The 19,080-nt window shown below is 34.4% G+C and overlaps 1 protein-coding gene across 4 annotated transcripts in view; it reads right to left on the bottom strand.

Moving 5' to 3' along the window:
* Nucleotides 1-4,673: 4,673 nt before the first annotated feature.
* The window catches only part of SNCA (synuclein alpha), a 157,061-nt gene continuing 142,654 nt past the window's right edge, over nucleotides 4,674-19,080 (bottom strand). For all 4 annotated transcript variants that reach the window (XM_027060837.2, XM_027060836.2, XM_015075759.3 and 1 more), the window contains exons 5-6: nucleotides 14,444-14,527; nucleotides 4,674-5,266 (exon numbers count right to left, since the gene is read on the bottom strand). In XM_027060837.2, the coding sequence (XP_026916638.1) occupies nucleotides 5,234-5,266; nucleotides 14,444-14,527 (117 nt within the window). In that variant the 3' untranslated portion in view covers nucleotides 4,674-5,233. The remainder of the gene's footprint in view (nucleotides 5,267-14,443; nucleotides 14,528-19,080) is intronic.

The following is a 19,080-nucleotide window of genomic DNA, read 5'->3' as shown; positions in this document are numbered from 1 at the left end:
TATTATATCAGCAAAATTTATTAGAGGCTCAAACTCCCACTTTTTGAAGAAATATTTTTTTAACTACTTCCAATACGCCATCTGTGCTATTGGACTTAAAATAATCAAAGATAGTGTTGTAGCAACAAAGAAACATTAAAGGAAATCTTAGATAATTATACAAGAAACATCAGAACTAATATTTTGAAATAGTTTGCATTGCATCTATTCTATTCCTTTTGGATTATGTAAATCTAGGCTTACTCAAATATTAAATGCAATATTACTGTATCAAAAAAATATACCTAGAAACTCAAAGTATTCTGAAATGTTAAGGTGACCACATTTAAAAATACAAATTCTTAATGCTTGCCCTTTCTAGTTTATTTATAAATTCAGGCATTATATTCCTAAGTATGTATCATTGAAAATACTACTTACATGATATATATGTATATTTTGTGTGTGGCATATGTATATGCCATTTGACAGAAGGTAAGGGCCTGTGATTCAACAGAAAAAATGACAAAGTGTACGTTACTGAGGACTGCTTTTTACTATATTAGCATTTTTATTTTCTACTAAAATAAATAACTTAGTTCTATCGTCAGGATATGCACACTTAATTACAAGGAAATGTCAATCAGGGAAATCAGGGTCTCACTACTTTCTCTTAGAAGTATATCTCCATATATATATATGAGTATCACTTATTCTGGACATAGACATCTGAAGAAAAATAGGAATATTCTAATAATTATATGTAGAAAAGCAAGGCCACTACCCCAGTCCCTAAACTTCTCTCACACAGCTGGGTTCTCTCACACAGCTGTATGTTCTTACTCTCAGAGACAATGTGGGCTAGGGGCTGAGAACACAGACTCTGGCCCTATAATAACTGGGATTCCTGGCTTTGTGACTTATTAGCCATGTGGCTATGAGAAAGTTACTTAGCCTGCAGGAACCTCAATTTGCTCATGTAGAAAATGAGGATAATAATGGAACTTCTTAGGGTTGTTTTGAGAATTAAATGAGCTAATATTGATAAATGACTTAAATTTATATTTGACACAGTAATAAAAAATATTTCCTCTTCCAATGCCAGGGCAGAGCTCACAGGGAAATGCCACCCCCATTGCCCTCCTGCCCAAGACAAAGAATACAGTGAGATGACATCCTGGATAAAACAGAGTAATGTCAGTACAATGGACAGAGGAGTCTTTAGAGTTTGCTGTTAGAAAAGTGTGCTTTTCTTCCTCAGTACGGATGTAGACAGCACTATCTCTGAAAATTGATGGTTGTCCATGAGATATGTGTGTGTTTAATCCAATAGTTGCCTACACCATGAGCCAGAAAGATGAGAAAACATATTTTGCATCTCATACTAAGGGGGAGATTTTGATAACAATCCAACTTATAAGGCCAAACCATATATTAGATTGTTATGTTGTCATTTGGGTGCCAAAGTCCACCCTGACTTGTTTTGTTAAAGTCCCCATAGAGTCATATAAGGCTGAAGAACTCAAACTTGAGGGAATGGTATCTGCAAAATAAACCTAGAACCAGTCTAACGTTCAGACCACTTCTCAGATGGATGCCTCAGCAGTGGCTAGGAGATAAGCTTTCTGAAAAGGCTTGTGTGTCTTATACAACTTTTTGCTTAAGTGCTTGGTACAAGATAACCACCACTGGTGTATATTAGTACTAGAATGCTTTTTGAACAAAGATATTTTAATTTTTCATGTTGTTCTAATTAAAAATACTCATTAATGTGTTGAAATCAAACACGAGACATCACTTCTTTCCAATTTAAGACCACATAGGCGGTTTAACACTCACAGAGGTCCCTTTCCAATTAGGCAAAAATGGAAGTTTCTATGGTGATCATGCTTAGAGTCATTACAGTCATTCCTTTCTCTTTCCTTGCCAATGCCCAATATACATCAAATTACTCACAATCACATAAAAACTGCCTAGCACCTCTAGAATCTTCTTACTTAAAAATATACTTTGTACTGGTGACTTTAAAAAGTAACTGCTATTTTTCTCCTGAATAACTAAAAAGGTAAACCAAATAGTTTTTCAACTAATTCATGTAGGGTTTTCATAGTCAAATTTACTATCGGCACCCCTAGGGAGTTAATGAATCTTTCCTAAATAGAAAACCTTTGCTTAAAAAAGTATCTTGAGACTCATACATGTAGCAGAATTCAAAAGTCATAAGATTTTTATACACCTAGAGAATCAATATTTTTCTCATTAATTATATCTCTTATGCTGTACTTTTAATCTGCATGACTCATCTTGTAACTGAAAGTTTGTACCTCATAATCTCCTTTACCTACTTCACCCATTCTCTTACCCACCTCGCCTCAGGCAACTACCAGTTTGTTTTCTGTATTTAAGAGTCTGGTTTTGTTTTTGTTGTTGTTGTTTCTTCATTTGTTTTGTTTTTTAGATTCCACATATAAGTAAAATCAGATCATATTTGTCTTTCTCTTATTTCACTTAGCATAACACCCTCTAGGTCCATCAGTGTTGACACAAAAAGAGCTCATCTTTTTATAACTAATATCCCATATACCACATCTTATCTATTCATCTATCAAAGGAGACTTGGAAAGCTTGCATATCTTGGACATTGTAAATAATGCTATAATAAACATAGAAGTGCGTATATCTTTTTGAATTGGAGGTTTTCTTTTTTCTTCCCCCCCGCCTTTGGGTAAATACCCAGTAGTGGAATTACTAAGTCATATCATACTTCCATTTTTAATTTCGTGAGGAAACTCTATACTGTTTTCCAGACTGGCTGTACTAATTTTCATTCCCACCAACAGTGCACAAGTGTTCATTTTTCTCAACATCCTTGCCAACACTTATTTCTTGTCTTTTTTATTGTTAACCATTGACAGGAGTCAGGTAATATCTCATTGTGCTTTTGATTTACATTTCCTTGATGATGAGTGATGTTGAACATCTTTTCATTTGTCTGTTGGCCATCTGTATGTCTTCTTTGGAAAATGTTTATTCAGGTACTCTGCCCATTTTCTTATTGGACTGTTTTGCTTTTTTTTATTGAAGAAGTTCTTTATATATATTTTGGGTATTAGCCCCTTATCAGATATATTATTTGCAAGTATCTTCTCCCATTCACTAGGCTGCCTTTTTATTTTGTTGATGGTTTCCTTCACTGTGCAAAAGCTTTTTATTTTTGTGTAGTCCCAATAGTTTATTTTTGCTTTTCTTGCCCTTGTGCGAGGAAAGTGACCCAAAAATATATTGCTAAGATCAGTGTCAGGGAAGTAACCGCCTACGTTTACTTCTAGAACTTTCATGGTTTCAGGTCTTATATTAAGTCTTTAGTTCATTTTGAATTTCTCTTTGTATATGTTTCAGATAGTGGTCTAGTTTTCTTGACACTATTTAGTAAAGAGACAGTCTTTTCCCCGTTGTATATTTTTGCCTCCTTTCTCTTAGGTTAATTGACCATATAATCATACGTTTATTTCTGGGCTCTCTATTCTAGTCCACTGGTCTGTTTTTGTGCCATATCATATCACTGTTATTATTATAGTTTTGTAATGTGGCTTGAAGTCAGGGAGCATTATACCTTCAGCATTTTTCTTATTTCTCAGGATTGCTTTGGCTATTAAGGATCATTTGTGTTCCATAAACATTTTAGGATTCTTTGTTCTAGTTCTGCGAAAAATGCCATTGGCATTTTGATAGGAATTAAATCTGTAGATGGCTTTGGGTGGTATGGAAATTTTAAAAATATTAATTCTTTCAATTCATGAGCACAATATATCTTTCCATTTATTTGTGCAGTGTTTAATTTTATTTGTATAGTGTTTAATTTTTTTCCTCCAGTGACTTAAAGTTTTCAGATTACAGTCTTTCATCTCTTCAGTTAAATTTATTTCTAGGTATTTTATTCTTTTTGGTACAACTGTAAATTGAGAAATGAGTAATGCTGGCCTTCCAGAATGATCTGAGAAGATTTCCTTTCTCTTCTATTTTTTGGAATACTTTGAGAAGAACAGTTATTAGCTTTTCGTTAAATATTTGGTAGAATTCCCCTGTGATGCTATCTGGTCCCATACTTTTTTTTGTTGGGAGTTCTTTGATTATTAATTCAATTTCATTGCTAGTAATCTTTTTTTTTTTCTTCAAATTTTCTACTTCCTCCTGATTTAGTTTTGAAAGATATCATTTCTAGGAATTTATCCACTTAAATGGACATTTCTTAAGGTAATGGTCTGGTAGTTCCCAGAAATGTTTAAAGGCATTTCCTAGGGTGAGTGATAGGAAGGTTTGATTTTAGAAATAATAAAAATAAAATGCTGGGTTAAACAAAGTTAACCAGATTCTCTCAGAGTCTTAATGTACTAATATGTTTTATTAATATCTGAAGCAGACAGTCAAAATTATTTCTTAAAAATCACTGTTCAGTGGAACCCATTTTTTCTGTATAGCTTCTCAAGAAACCACTGCACATCAGAACATACTTTGGGTAGTGTTGCTTCAGTGAATTCCCAGAGTAGGGTTAATGTTCCATCTTGTCTGCTTAACTCTTCCAAAATTCCTTCTCCTTCAAATGGCTGTCAAGAACTTTAATTGTGGGAGTTCTCAGTTCACATTGTTATAAGCATGATTTTATTATTTAAAATGAGATGGGATTAAAAATAAGATCTTTGTAATGAGACATTTTAATTTTCACCATTTATATATAAACACAAGTTAATAAAACACATCACAAAACAGTAAAATTTTATAGTTAATATTTATAGGTGCATAGTTTCATGCTCACATATTTTTAAGTATTGTATATATTAACAAATTTCACAATACATCATTATTTTTAGACAGAATCATTAAAAGACACCTAGAAATCTTATAATATATGACAATAAATCACAACTTCTCAAGAACAGCAACAAAAAAATAGTGAAGATTTAGAAATAAGTGGTAGTCACTTAGGTGTTTTAATTTAACTTTTAGATTTGAAGCCACAATATCCACACAGCACACAAAGACCCTGCTACCATATATTCACTTCAGTGAGAGGGAAGCACTGAAATGCTGAGTAAGGGCAGGTACAGATAATTTCAATCACTGCTGATGGAAGAGTTTAAAATACACTGTAAAAACTTTGAGAAAAATATCATGACTGGGCACGTTGGAACTGAGTACTTGTACAGGATGGAACATCTCTCAGTAGATCTCAAGAAACTGCGAGTAAAAGTATTTCTTATGCTTCGGGTTCATAGTCTTGATACCCTTCCTAATATGAAGAAAACCAAAAAGAAAACATGCAGTGTTAATATTAGTCATCAGGAATCAAGGATTTAGGGTGAATGAGATAGGACATGGATCACCACCTTGAATAAAGGTTCTGCAACTATTCAGTTATACACAATATGATCTTATTCTGTAACAGTTTTGTCTTCCTGTCAAATATAAAAGTGAATTTTGCTGCTCAGAGTTAGGGTATCCAGATGCCATTTAACAATCATATGGTCTTTTTTTTTTTTAATGCTTATTTATTTTTGAGAGAGACACAGACAAAGTGTGACGGGGGGGAAGGCAGAGTGAGAAGGAATCCGAAGCAGGCTCTAGGCTCTGAGCTGTCAGCACAGAGCCCGATGCAGGGCTCAAACCCACAACCTGTGGGATCATGACCTGAGCCAAAGTCAGATGCTCAGCCAACTGAGCCACCCAAGCGCCCCAATAATCATATGTTCTAATCGTATAGAACAAGTTAGGTGGTCTATCTTGCTCCCAGTTTCCTCAACTGTAAGTTATGAGAGCCAAATCAAGTGGCCTAAAATCCTCTTCCAGGGCTAAAATGTTCTAATTCTTAAAGGGAGACAAAGACATTAAGGCAAGTGATGTTTTGAAAATCTTTTCTTCATCCTTGGCTTCAGTTATTACTTCTATTCTAAATCCCCCTCTCCCCAAACAATATGTAGATAACATCCACAATAAAAATATTAAAGGCCTTAACTAAAGTGGTCAGAATAGTCCTCCTAAAGAATAACTTGAATCAAGATCCTGCTTTAAAACAAATAAATGTACCTTCAATAATTCAAGTTGCTTTCTGAATACAGTACAAACTTAAATGCGAAGGTTCTTCTAGTATTCTACAATTTGTCATTGACTCATCTCTGCAGTCTTAATCTGTCACAATTCTCTCTGTTCCCTAAACTGAAATCCTGTTTAATTATTCACTGTTCCTCAAACATATCCTTATGCATGCTCAGACATGCCTTGCTTCCAATATTACCTGTTCTAGAATATCTTCCTTTCATTTTGGCCATCATTATCTCCCATCCCCTACCAACTCTTGTATAAAACTCCCGATGACTCTAAACAGATTCTGTAAAATATTATACTTTTTTGTGTATCTTGCATATTTTGCCTCTGTGATGCCTGATATATAGAAGACAGTCAATGTCTATTAAAGGAATCATCATGAATAAATGAAACAGTAAATTTGTATTTGTTTTTATCAAACTTATTAGGATGGACTACTTCTGTCCTGGTACTATCAATTAACCTTCTTGTATTTTCTATAGTGTTTAGCATTGTGCTGAACTTAAAAAGACTCAAAATTATTGGTAAAAATCTAAGCAAAAAAACCAAGTTAATTTCAATTTCTATAAATGGGATTATCAGTATGTCTTTTACTAATGCCAATATCTAACCTAACTACTACTAGTTTTAACTTAATTTTTAATGAATACTACATGTTTTTGCTTATGATGTCTGGTTTTGGCATCAGTGTAGTATTGCCCTGATGGAATTAATTTGGGAGTATTGCTTCCTCTTTTTTTTCTGGAAGAGAAATTAATTGGTATTAATTATAATTAATACTTATTAATTAAATGTTTGATAGAATTCACCAGTGAAGCTATATGGTCCTGGGATTTGTGTGTGTGTGTGTAGATTTTCTTTTTCCTTTCTAAAAGAAAAATATTTTAATGTTTATTTTTAAAAGAGAAAAAGAGAGCATAAGCAGGGGAGGGGTATGGAGAGAAGGAGACACAGAATCTGAAGCAGGCTCCAGACTCTGAGCTGTCAGCACAGTGCCTGACATGGGGCTTGAACCCACAAACATGACATGAGATCATGACTTGAGCCAAATTCAGTCGTGCAACTGACTGAGCCACCAGGTGCCCCTGTGAGTAGATTTTCTTAACAATAATTCAGTCTCTTTACTTTGTTATAGGTCTATTCAGATTTTCTATTTCTTCTTGTGTCAGCTTCATTAATCTAAAAGTATTTTTCAATTTTCCTTGTGATATATTTTCTATTTAAAATAAACTTATTTCCAAATTAACATAGGTAAATTAGCTGTTTAAAATGCTAAATTGAAATACGTCAATGTTGCAAACCATGCATTTCTCATATTTTTACTCTATAATTTTTGTGGGCAACTTTTATTTTACTCTGCAAATATCTTTCTGGAAATGTATGGCAATAATAATTACTTTCCTTAGGCATTCACTTGATTTATACAAAGTTCCATCTGGGGATTTATTTTAGAAAGTAAGTTTTTGAAGGGAGTTAAGATGGCGGAAGCTTGTCTTATCCTTTGAACACAGCTAGATAATTATCAAATCATTCATAACACCCAAGAAATCAATCAGAGGTGCGAGAGAACAAAAATGGCAAGTCTACAAGTAAAAAAGCAACCACCTTCCAGAAGGTGGGAGATGCACGGTGTTGACTTGGGGGAGACAAAGCTGTGAGTATGGCGGCTGGGAGGAAACCTGCTTATGGAGGGTACTGCAAAGTATTATAGCAGTGGGGTACAAAATCTGAACTTTTAGAAGTCCCTCACAGTGGGGGATGTGCATGGCTTAAAGGTGCTCGCATGGCCAATTGGGGCAGAATCCAAGGAGTGGCAGTGTGGTCTGAGAATCCCATGGATCCCATGGTCTGAGGATCCCATGGGTCTGAGAGGCACCAATATGTTGAGCTGTGTCCAGGCATAGGAGCTGGGACTTGGGCTGAGGGCATCAAGCAGGGGTGCCAGCTTTCTGCTCTTTGACATAAACTCTGAACTGCCATGGGGTCTTGTGACTGCTTTCCTAGCATGGGCTTGCAAAAAATGCAGCAAGACCCTCCCCCAGAGGAACAGAGCAGGTGTCGTGGGAGTCTTTACAATTTGGAGTTTTGAAATTCAGTTATGTGCCTGAGATAAAAAAGTTCGAACACAGCAGAGTGAACACAGGGTTCTGACAGAAACTGGGAACACAAGAAGAGTGATTGAATACTCTTCTGTGAGGGCTCCCTGAAGAGTGGGGGACTGATCTTTCAGTTCCAAGGCTAGAGAGTAGGATGTTGCTATATTCATCCCACCCATCAGGTCTGAAAGCCTTCAGGGAGAAAACAAGCACCACCTAGTGGAGGCTGGAGCCCTATCCTTCTGCCTCTTAGAGGCACATTTCTAGGAAAACAAGTCAGCCTGAGAATCAGTACAACAGGCCTCTCCCCCAGAAGAGCAGCATGGACTCTCTTGCACCAAGTCTACTAATCATAGAGTGCACCAAAGCTTCAGCTCTAGGGGAAATAGGATCTAGTTTCCTCTTTATTTTGATTCTTTGTTTTTTAATTATTATTTTTTCATTTACTTTCTTATTTGTAATTCCTTTTTTATTTTTATTTTCACATATATTACATATATATATTTTTTATTTTTGGATCTAGATTCCTTTAATAAGCAGACAAAAATAAACCCAGGATCTAGGTTTGTTGTTTTTTTGTTTGTTTCTGGGGAATGTTTTGTTTCTGTTTTTGTTCTTATTTCTCTCTTCTTTTCTGGACAAAAGGATGAGACAGAGAAATTCACCCCAAAAAAAGAACAGGATTTAGAACTCATGGCCTATTGATTTAATCCATACAGATATAAGTAAGATGTCTGAGCTAGAATTTAAAACGATGATAAAGATATTACCTGGGCTTGAAAAAGCATAGAAGATACCAGAGAATCCCTTTCTACAGAGATAAAAGAACTAAAATCTAGTCAGACTGAAATTAAAATACTATAATCAAGATGTAAACCCAAATCGATGCCATGACAGCAAGGACAGATGAGGCAGAGGTATAAATTAGTGATATAGAAAATAAAATTATGGAAAATAATGAAGCTAAAAAGAAGAGGGAAACAAATGCCATGAATCATGAAGGCAGACTTAGGGAACTCAGTGACTTGTTAAAATGTAGTAACATTCGTATGAGAGGAGTCCCAGAAGTTGAAGAGAGAGAAAAAGGGGTAGAATGTCTATTCAAACAAATTATAGCTGAAAACTTTCCTAATTTGGGGAAAGACACAGATATCAAAATCCAAGAAGCACAGAGAACTCCATTAAACTTAACAAAAGCTACCATTGACAAGGTATATCATAGTCAAATTCACAAAATACACAAAGAAAGAATCCTGAAAGCAGCAAGGGAATAAAAGGCCTTAACGTTCAAAGGAAGACAGATCAGTTTCTCAGCAGATCTGTCTACTGAAACTTGGCAGGCCAGAAAGGAGTGGCAGGATATATTCAACTTGCTGAATGGCAAAAATATGCAACCACGAAGTCTTTATCCAGGAAGGCTGTCATTCAGAATAAGAAAAGAGATAAAGAGTTTCCCAGACAAACAAAAACTAAAGGAGTTCATGCCCACTAAACAAGCCCTGCAAGAAGTTTTAAGGGGGACTGAGTGAAGAAAAAAAAAAAAAAAAAAGACAAAACAAAGACTATAAAGGACCAGAGAGCATTACCAGAAACACAAACTCTACAGGTAACACAATGGCACTAAATTCATATCTTTCAATAATCACTCTGAATGTAAATGGACTAAATACCCCAGCCAAAAGATATAGGGTAGCAGAATGGATTAAAAAACCAAGATCCATCTATTTGCTGCCTATAAGAAACTCATTTTAGACCTAAGGATACCTGCAGATTGAAAGTGAGGGGATAGAGAACCATCTATCATGCTAATTGAGGTCAAAGGAAAGCTGAAGTAGCCATACTTATATTAGACAAACTAGATGTTAAAACAGAGACTATAATAAGAGATGAAGAGGATATTATATCATAATTATGGGATCTATCCAACAATAAGATCTAACAGTAAATATTAATACCCCAAACTTGGAAAACCCAAATATATAAATCAATTAACACCATAAAGAAACTCACTGATAATCATACAATAATAGTAGGGGACTTTAACACCCCACTTACAACAATGGACAGGTCATTTAGGCAGAAAATCAACAAGGAGACATGGCTTTGAATGATACACAGGACTGGATGGACTTCACAGATATATTCAGAATATTTCATCCTAAAGCAGAAGAATACACATTCTTTTTGAGTGCACATGGGACATTCTCCAGAATAGATTGCATACTGGTCATGAATCAGCCCTCAACAAGTACAAAAAGATCAAAATTAAAGCACACACATTTTCATATCACAATGCTATCAAACTTGAAGTCAACCACAAAAAAAAAAAAATTGGAAAGCACTCAAGTACACAGAGGTTAAAGAACATCCTATTGAAGAATGAATGGGTTATTCAGGAAATTAAAGAAGAAATTTTTAAAAAATACATGGAAGCAAATGAAAATGAAAACACAACAGTCCAAAACCTTTGTGATGCAGCAAAGACAGTCCTAAGAGGAAAGTATATTGCAATTCAGGTCTATCTCAAGAAGCAAGAAAGGTCTCAAATACACAATCTAATCTTATAACTAAAGGAGCTAGAAGAGGAAAGGCAAATAAAGCCCAGCCAGCAGAGGAAGGCAAATAATAGAGACTACAGCAGAAATAAATGATATAGAAACAAACAAAAAGAACAGATCAATGAAACTAAGAGCTGATTCTTTGAAAGAATTGACAAAATTGATAATCCCCTATACAGACTTATCAAAAAGAAAAGAGAAAGGACCTAAATAGATAAAACCGTGAATGAAAGGGGAGAGATCACAACCATTACCACAGAAATACAAACAATTATAAGAGAATACTATGAAAAATTATATGCCAACAATCTGGGCAATCTGGAAGAAATAGACAAATTCCTAAAAATTCACAAACTACCAAAACTGAAACAGGAAGAAATTGAAAATTTGAAGAGACTCATAACCAGCAAAGAAATTGATCAATAGTAAAAAAAAAAAAAAAAATCTCCCAACACAAGAGTTCTGGCTCAAGTGGTTTCCCAGGGGAATTCTATCCAACATTTAAAAAAGAGTTAATACCAATTCTCCTCAAACTGTTCCAAAAAATAAAAATGGATGGAAAGCTTCCAAACTCATTCTATGAAGCCAGTATCACCTTGATTCCAAAACCAGATAAAGACCCCACTAAAAAGGAGAATTACAGGCCAATATCCCAGATGAACATGGATGTAAAAATTCTTAATAAAATACTAGCAAAATCAAATTCATCGGTGCATTAAAAGAATTATTCACCATGATCAATTACAATTTATTCCCAGACTACAGGGCTAGTTAAATATTCACAAATCAATCAACGTGATACACCACATTAATAAAATAAAAGATAAGAACCATATGATCCTATCAATAGATGCAGAAAAAACATTTGACAAAATTCAGCATCCATTCTTGGTAAAAACCTTCAATAAAGTAGGGATAGATGGAACACACCTCAACATCATAAAGGCCATATATGAAAGACCTACACCCAATATCCTCAATAGGGAAAAACTGAGAGCCTCTCCCTTACTGTAAGAACCAAGACAAGGATGTCCACTCTCACCATTACTATTTAACATAGCACTGGAAGTCTTAGCCTCAGCAATTAGACAAAATAAAGAAAGAAAAGAAAGAAAGGCATCCAAATCAGCAAGGAAGAAGTAAAACTTTCATTATTTGCAGACAACATGATACTCTATGTGGAAAATTCAAAAGACTACACAAAAGTTTGCTAGAAGTAATAGATGAATTCAGCAAAGTTTCAGGATATACAATCAACATGCAGAAATTGGTTGCATTTCTATACACTAATAACAAAGCAGCAGAAAAAGAAATCAAGGAATTGATCCCATTTGCAATGCATGAAAAACAATATGATACCTAGGAATAAATGTAACCAAAGAGGTGAAAGATTTGTACCCTGAAAACTATAGAACACTTATAAAAGAAACTGCAGGGGAGACAAAGAAATGGAAAAGAATTCCATGCTCATTGATTAGAAGAACAAGCATTTTTAAAATGTCTATGCTACCTTAAGCAATCTACACATTTAATGCAATCCCTATCAAAATATACACTTTTCATAGAACTAAAACTAACAGTCATAAAATTTGTATGGAACCACAAAAGATCTCGAATAGCCAAAGCAATCCTGAAAAAGAAAAATGAAACTGGAGGCAACCCAATTCTGGATGTCAAGCTATATTAAAAGCTGTAGTCATCAAGACAGTATGCTACTGGCACAAGAACAGACACATGGATCAGTGGAACAAAACAGAAAAACACAGAAATGAACCCATAACTATATGGTCAACTAATCTTCAACAAAGCAAGAAAAAGTATCTAATGGAAAAAAAGACAGTCTCTTCAACAAATGGATTTGGAAAAACCGGACAGCGAAATGCCGAAGAATGAAACTGGACCACTTTCTTACACCATACGCAAAAATAAATTCAAAATGGATGAAAGATCTAAATGTGAGACAGGAAACCATCAAAATCTTAGAGAAGAACAGAGGCAGCAATTATTTTTTTTTTAACGTTTATTCATTCTTGAGAGACAGGCAGAGACAGAGTGCAAGTGGGGTATGGGCAGAGAGACAGAGAGGGGAGACACAGAATCTGAAGCAGGCTCCAGGCTCCAAGCTCTCAGCACAGAGCCCAATGCTGGGCTGGAACTCACAAACCATGAGATCATGACCTGAGGCAAAGTCCTATGCTTAACCGAGTGAGCCACCCAGGTGCCCTGAGGCAGCAATCTTTTTGACCTCAACCAGAATCACTCCTTAGTAAGAAGACATGTTGTTGAAAACAAGGGAAACAAAAGCAAAAATGAACTATTGGGACTTCATCAAGATAAAAAGCTTCTACACAGTGAAGGAAACAATCAACAAAACTAAAACTCAGCCTATAGAATGGGAAAAGATATTTACAAATGACATATCAGATAAAGGATTAGTATGCAAAATCTATAAAGAACTTATCAAACTCAATACCCAAAAAACAAATAACCCAGTTAAGAAAATGGGCAGAAGACATGAATAGACACTTTTTCAAAGAAGACATCCAGATGGCTAACAGGTACATGAAAAGATTCTCAACATCATGCATCATCAGGGAAATACAAATCAAAACCCCAATGAGATACCACCTCACACCTGTCAGAATGGTTAAAATTAACAACACAAGAAACAACAGGTGTTGGCAAGGATGTGGAGAAAGAGCAACCCTCTTGCACTGTTGTTAGGAATGCAAACTGATGCAGCCACTCTGGAGAAAAATATGGGGTTCCTCAAAAAAACTAAAATAGACCTACTCTAGGATCCATTGATTGCACTATTAGATATTTACCCAAAGGATACAAAACTACAGATTCAATGAGATACATGCACCCCAATGTTTACAGCAGCATTATCAATGATAGCCAAACTATGGATAGTGCTCAAATGTCCATTGACTGATGAATGGATAAAGAAGATTTGGTATATATACACAATGGAATATTAGCCATCAAAAAAATGAAATCCTGCCATTTGCAACTACATGGATGGAGTTAGAATGTATTGTGATAAGCAAAATAAGTCAATCAGAGAAAGACAAATACCATATGATTTCACTCATGTGGCAATTAAGATACAAAACAGATGAACTTCTAGAAAGAGGAGGACAAAAAAGAAAAGAGAAACCACACGAGACTCTTAATGATAGAGAACTGAGGGTTGATGAAGTGGAGATGTGGAGATGGGCTAGATAGGTGATGGGTATCAAGGAAGGCATTTGTTGTGATGAGCACTGGGTGTCGCATATAAGTGATGAATCACTGAATTCTATGCCTGAAACCAATATTGCACTGTATGTCAACTAACTAAAATTTAAATAAAAAAACACCATATTTAATAAAATAATTTTCCAATGCAGTGTTCAGCAAACACTTTCTGTAGAGGTTAAGCAAGTACAAATATTAGTTTGTGTGGACAACATAGTGTCTCTGTAGCTTTTTCTTTTTTTTTTTAAACAATACTTTACAAATGTAAAAACCATTTCTAGTTTTCAAGTTGTCTTCACAAAACATTCCGGATTTGGCCAACTTACCCCTCTAGAGAGTAAATAGTTTTCAATAAAAACAAATGTAACGAAAATCTGAGAGGGACAGATTTTTGATACTGCTTATTAGAAAGACCCAACTTGAACTCCTAAAGTTTACTTTCAGAGTTGTATGTATATAAAGTTTTACCTCAGAAGGCATTTCGTATGCCTCATTGTCAGGATCAACAGGCATATCTTCCAGAATTCCTTCCTGTGGGCCTCCTTCTTCATTCTAAATGGGAAGCACAAGGGAATATGATGAGGTACCATTTTTTACTTTTTAAAAATTAAGCACACTTTGAAAATATCTTATATACCAAATGGTAAGAATGTTGTAAAAATGGCACTCCTTAATATTACTGCTGGCATTCTAAACTACGCAATACCTTTGCAGAAACATTATGGTGGTGTATTATTAACCTAAAAATGTACAGAATTTTTTCCCAAGTAATTCACTACCCAGGAAATAGTCCAAAGCTATAGTCCAAATATGTTTTTTTTTACTGGATCAATGACAGCAGTGAAAAAATGATAGTATATTCATGATATAATGTTTAGAAAGATACAAAATTGTATATATTATAGACATCACCAGTGTATAATTCAGATACAAAGCTAAAAAGATAAAGAAAACCCAACAAAATATTAAAAGTACGTTTTATCGGGTAGTTATGTTTTTACTTTTTTGTAAGTTAACTTATATAACCATTTGTAATGTGAAAGTATACATATTTTATAATTTATTTTTAAGTGTTGGCAAAGAAATTGTTTTCTGAAGTTTCAAAACTGAAACCATACATATATATATATATATATATATATGCACACACATACCTATATACATACATACATACACACACACACACACACACACCAAACACATGATCCTCAAATTTACCACATCTCTCTCTTTAGAAACAAGATGCCATAAAACTCAGCTTGAACTTATGTCTCTACTAGTATCCTTCATTAATCTTTTGTTGTTTTGCATTGATTCCAGTAAAGTGATTATAAAAAGATAAAGTTCACTGAAAGTTGAAAAAGCAGAGGGGGTAATGGGAGCCTAAAACGGACTTTCTCAAAGAGATCAAATAGTCCCTCAGCCAATGTAGGTTATGTTTAAAAATATGTCTTGTGCAAATAATAGTTCTTCCTATTTTTATCAGTGACTGACAGGAAGGCAGAAGGAAAAAAGAAATGGATGCCCACGAGAAAAGGTCAAACTATAGCTCATGCCTACATTAGCAGGGCTGAGGAGTTTATATATCATCTTCTCCTGCCCTCCCTTTTTATACACCAAAAAGCCCATTTATTTTTTAAATGTGGAATAAAGATATTGTTTCTATAGTGTTTCACCTGTTAGCACAAACCAAGAATACAGGTTCTATTGAATAGTGGTTAGCTATGAGGTCTGTAGCATCACAAGCCTTGAGTTCAAATCTTAGCTTTTCTAGATTCTAGATTCTTTTATTGAAATATAATTAACATATAGTGTTATATTAGTTTCAGGTGTACAACATAATGATTCAACAATTCTATACATTATTCAGTGCTTACTATGACGAGTGTAATCACCATCTGTGACCAAACAAGGTTAAAAACTCACTGACTATATGCCCTATGCTATACTTTTCATCTCGGTGACATATTCATTTTATAAATGGAAGTTTGTGCCTCTAAATCCCCTTTACCTATTTCATCCATTGCCCCGCCCACCTCTCCTCTGGCAACCACCTATTCTCTGAATTTCAGAGACTGTCTCTTTGTTCATTTTTTTTTGTTTCTTAGACTCCCCATTTGAGTGAAATCATATGGTATTTGTTTTTCTTGTCTGATTTAATTAACTCAGCCTTATACCCTCTAGATCAATATTGTTGCAAATGGAAACATTTCATTCTTTTTCATGGGTAATATATCATTGTGTGTGTGTACATACACCACACCTTCTTTATACATTCATTTTTTCCACGGACACTTAGGTTGCTTCCATATATTGGCTATTGTAAATAATGCTGCAGTAAACATAGCAGTGCACACATCTTTTTATGCACTAGTTTTAGTGTTGTTATTTTCCTTGGGTAAATACTCAGTTGTGGAAATACTGGGTCATATGGTATTTCTATTTTTAATTTTTTGATAAAACTCCATATTATTTTCCAGAATGGCTGCAGCAATTTTCATTTCCATCAACAATGCACAAGCGTTCTTTTTTCTCCACATCCTCACCAACACTTGTTATTTCTTGTCTTTTGGATTCTAGCCATTCTGATAGGTGTCAGGTAATAAATATTATGGTTTTGATTTGCATTTCTTTGATAATTACTGATGTTGAGCATCTTTTCACATGTCTGTTGGCCATCTGTATGTCTTCTTTGGAAAATGTCTACTCAGGTTCTTTGTGCATTTTTTTGATTGTATTGTTTTAGTTTTAGTTTTTTTTTATATTGTATAAGATATTTATATATTTTGGATATTAACCCCTACTGGATATAGCATTTGCAAATATCTTCTCCCATTCAGTAGGCTCCTTTTTGTTTTTTTTTTTTAATGTTTATTTATTCTTGAGAGAGAGAGAGACAGAGGGAAACACAGAATTTGAAGCAGGCTCCAGACTCCAAGCTGTCAGCACAGAGCCTGATGTGGGGCTCGAACTCACAAACTGTGTGAGCAAAGTCAAATGCTTAACCCACGGAGCCACCCAGGTGTCCCAGCTTAATTGACTATGGTTTCCTTCGCTGTGCAAAAGCATTTTATTTTGGTGTAGTCTCAAAAGTTTTTTTTTTTTTTGGCTTCAGTGCCATTGTCTAAGGAGACATATCTAAAAAAAGTGTTTCTACAACTGATATCAAGGAAATTATTGCCTATGTTTTCTTCTAGGAGTTTTATGGTTTCAGGTCTCACATTTAGGTTTTTAATTGATTTGAGTTGATTTTTGTGTATAGTATAAGTGGTCCAGTTTCATAATGTTGATATAGTTATCCAGTTTTCCCAATACCATTTATTGAAGACTTTTTTCCACTACATACTCTTGTGTCCTTTGTAGTAGATTAACTGACCATATAAGCATGGGCTTATTTCTGGGTGCTTTATTCTCTTTGCTTTATCCATGTGTCTATTTTTGTACCAGTACCATACTGTTTTGTTACCACAGCTTTGTAGTATATCTTGAAATCTGGGATTGTGATACCTCCAGCTTTATTCTTCCTCAAGATTGCTTTGGCTGTTTGGGGTCTTTTGTAGATCTATACGAATTTAAAAATTATTTGTTCTAGTCCTGTGAAAAATGCCATTGGTATTTTGACAAGGATTGTATTGAATCTATAGATGGCTTTGGGTATTATGGACACTTTAACAATACTAATTCTTCTATGAGTTCTTTCCATTTATTTGTGTCATCTTCAGTTTTCTTCATCAATGTTTTATAGCTTTCAAAGTATAGGTCTTTCTCCTTGGTTAAGTTTATTCCTAAGTATTTAATCCTGTTTAGTGTGATTGCAAATGGGACTTTTTTCTTAATTTCTCTTTCTGCTGCTTTGTTATTAGTGTATAGAAATGCAACAGATTTCTGTACATTAATTTTATATCCTGCAAATTTACTGAATTTATTTATCAGTTTTAGTAGTTTTTTGGTAGAGTCTTTAGGGTGTTCTATATATAGCATCATGTCATCTGCAAATGGTGAAAGTTTTACTTCTTCCCTATAAATTTGTATGCTTTTTATTTTTCTTGTCTGATTACTGCAGCTAGGACTTACAGTACCATGTTGAATAGAAGTGGTGGATGGACATCCTTGTCTTGTTCTTAATCTTAGGAAAAAAGCTTTTGTTTTTTCTCCATTGAATATGATATTATCTGAGGGTTTTTCATATATATTCTTTATTATGTTGAAGTATGTTCTCCCTAGACCAACTTTGTTGAGGATTTTTATCATGAGTGGATGTTGTACTTTGTCAATTATTTTTTTTTTTTGCATCTATTGAGATAATCATATGGTTTTATCCTTCCTCTTGTTAGTGTGATGTATTATACTGGTTGATTTGCAAATAGTGAACACTTTTATTCCTGGAATAAATTCCAATTTATTGCGGTGAATGATTTTTTTAATGTATTATCAAATTTGTTTTGCTAATATTTTATTGAGGATGTTATGTCTATGTTCATCATATATATTGGCCTGTAGTTTTCTTTTTTTTTTTTTCCAGCGTCTTTCTCTGGTTTTGATATCAGAGTAATTTTGGCTTCATGGAATGAATTTGGAAGTTTTTCCTTTTCTCCTTCTTCTTCCTCCTCCCCCCTCCTTCTGCCCCTCTTCTCCCTCCTCCCCCCTCTTCAACACTTTCTACCGTCCCCCTTCTCCCCCTTCCCCCTCTTTCTCTTCTTTTTCTTTTGAACACTTTCAGAAAAATAGTTGTTAACTCTTTAAATGTTTGGTAGAATTCACCCATGAATCCATCTTATCCTGATTTTTGGTTGAGAGTTTTTGATTACTGATCCAAGTTCATTGCTAGTAATTCAAATTTTCTATTTCTTCCTGATTCCATTTTGGAAGGTTATATTTTTCTAGATATTTGTCTACTACTTTTAGGTTTTCCAGTTTGGCATATAATTTTTTACAATATTTACCTATGATTTTTTTTTGTATTGCTGTGGTGTTATTTCTCTTTCATTTCTAATTTTATTTGAGTTCTCTCTTTTTTCAATATTGTTGATCTTTACAAAGAGCCATATCTTTGTTTCATTGATCTTTACTATTGTTTAATCTCTATTTCATTTATTTCTGCTCTA

The sequence above is a fragment of the Acinonyx jubatus genome, chromosome B1, assembly GCF_027475565.1.
Source record: "Acinonyx jubatus isolate Ajub_Pintada_27869175 chromosome B1, VMU_Ajub_asm_v1.0, whole genome shotgun sequence".
Taxonomy (NCBI): Eukaryota; Metazoa; Chordata; class Mammalia; order Carnivora; family Felidae; genus Acinonyx; species Acinonyx jubatus.
Note: the sequence above shows the minus strand (reverse complement) of the source record. Positions and strands in the feature narration are given on the sequence as shown.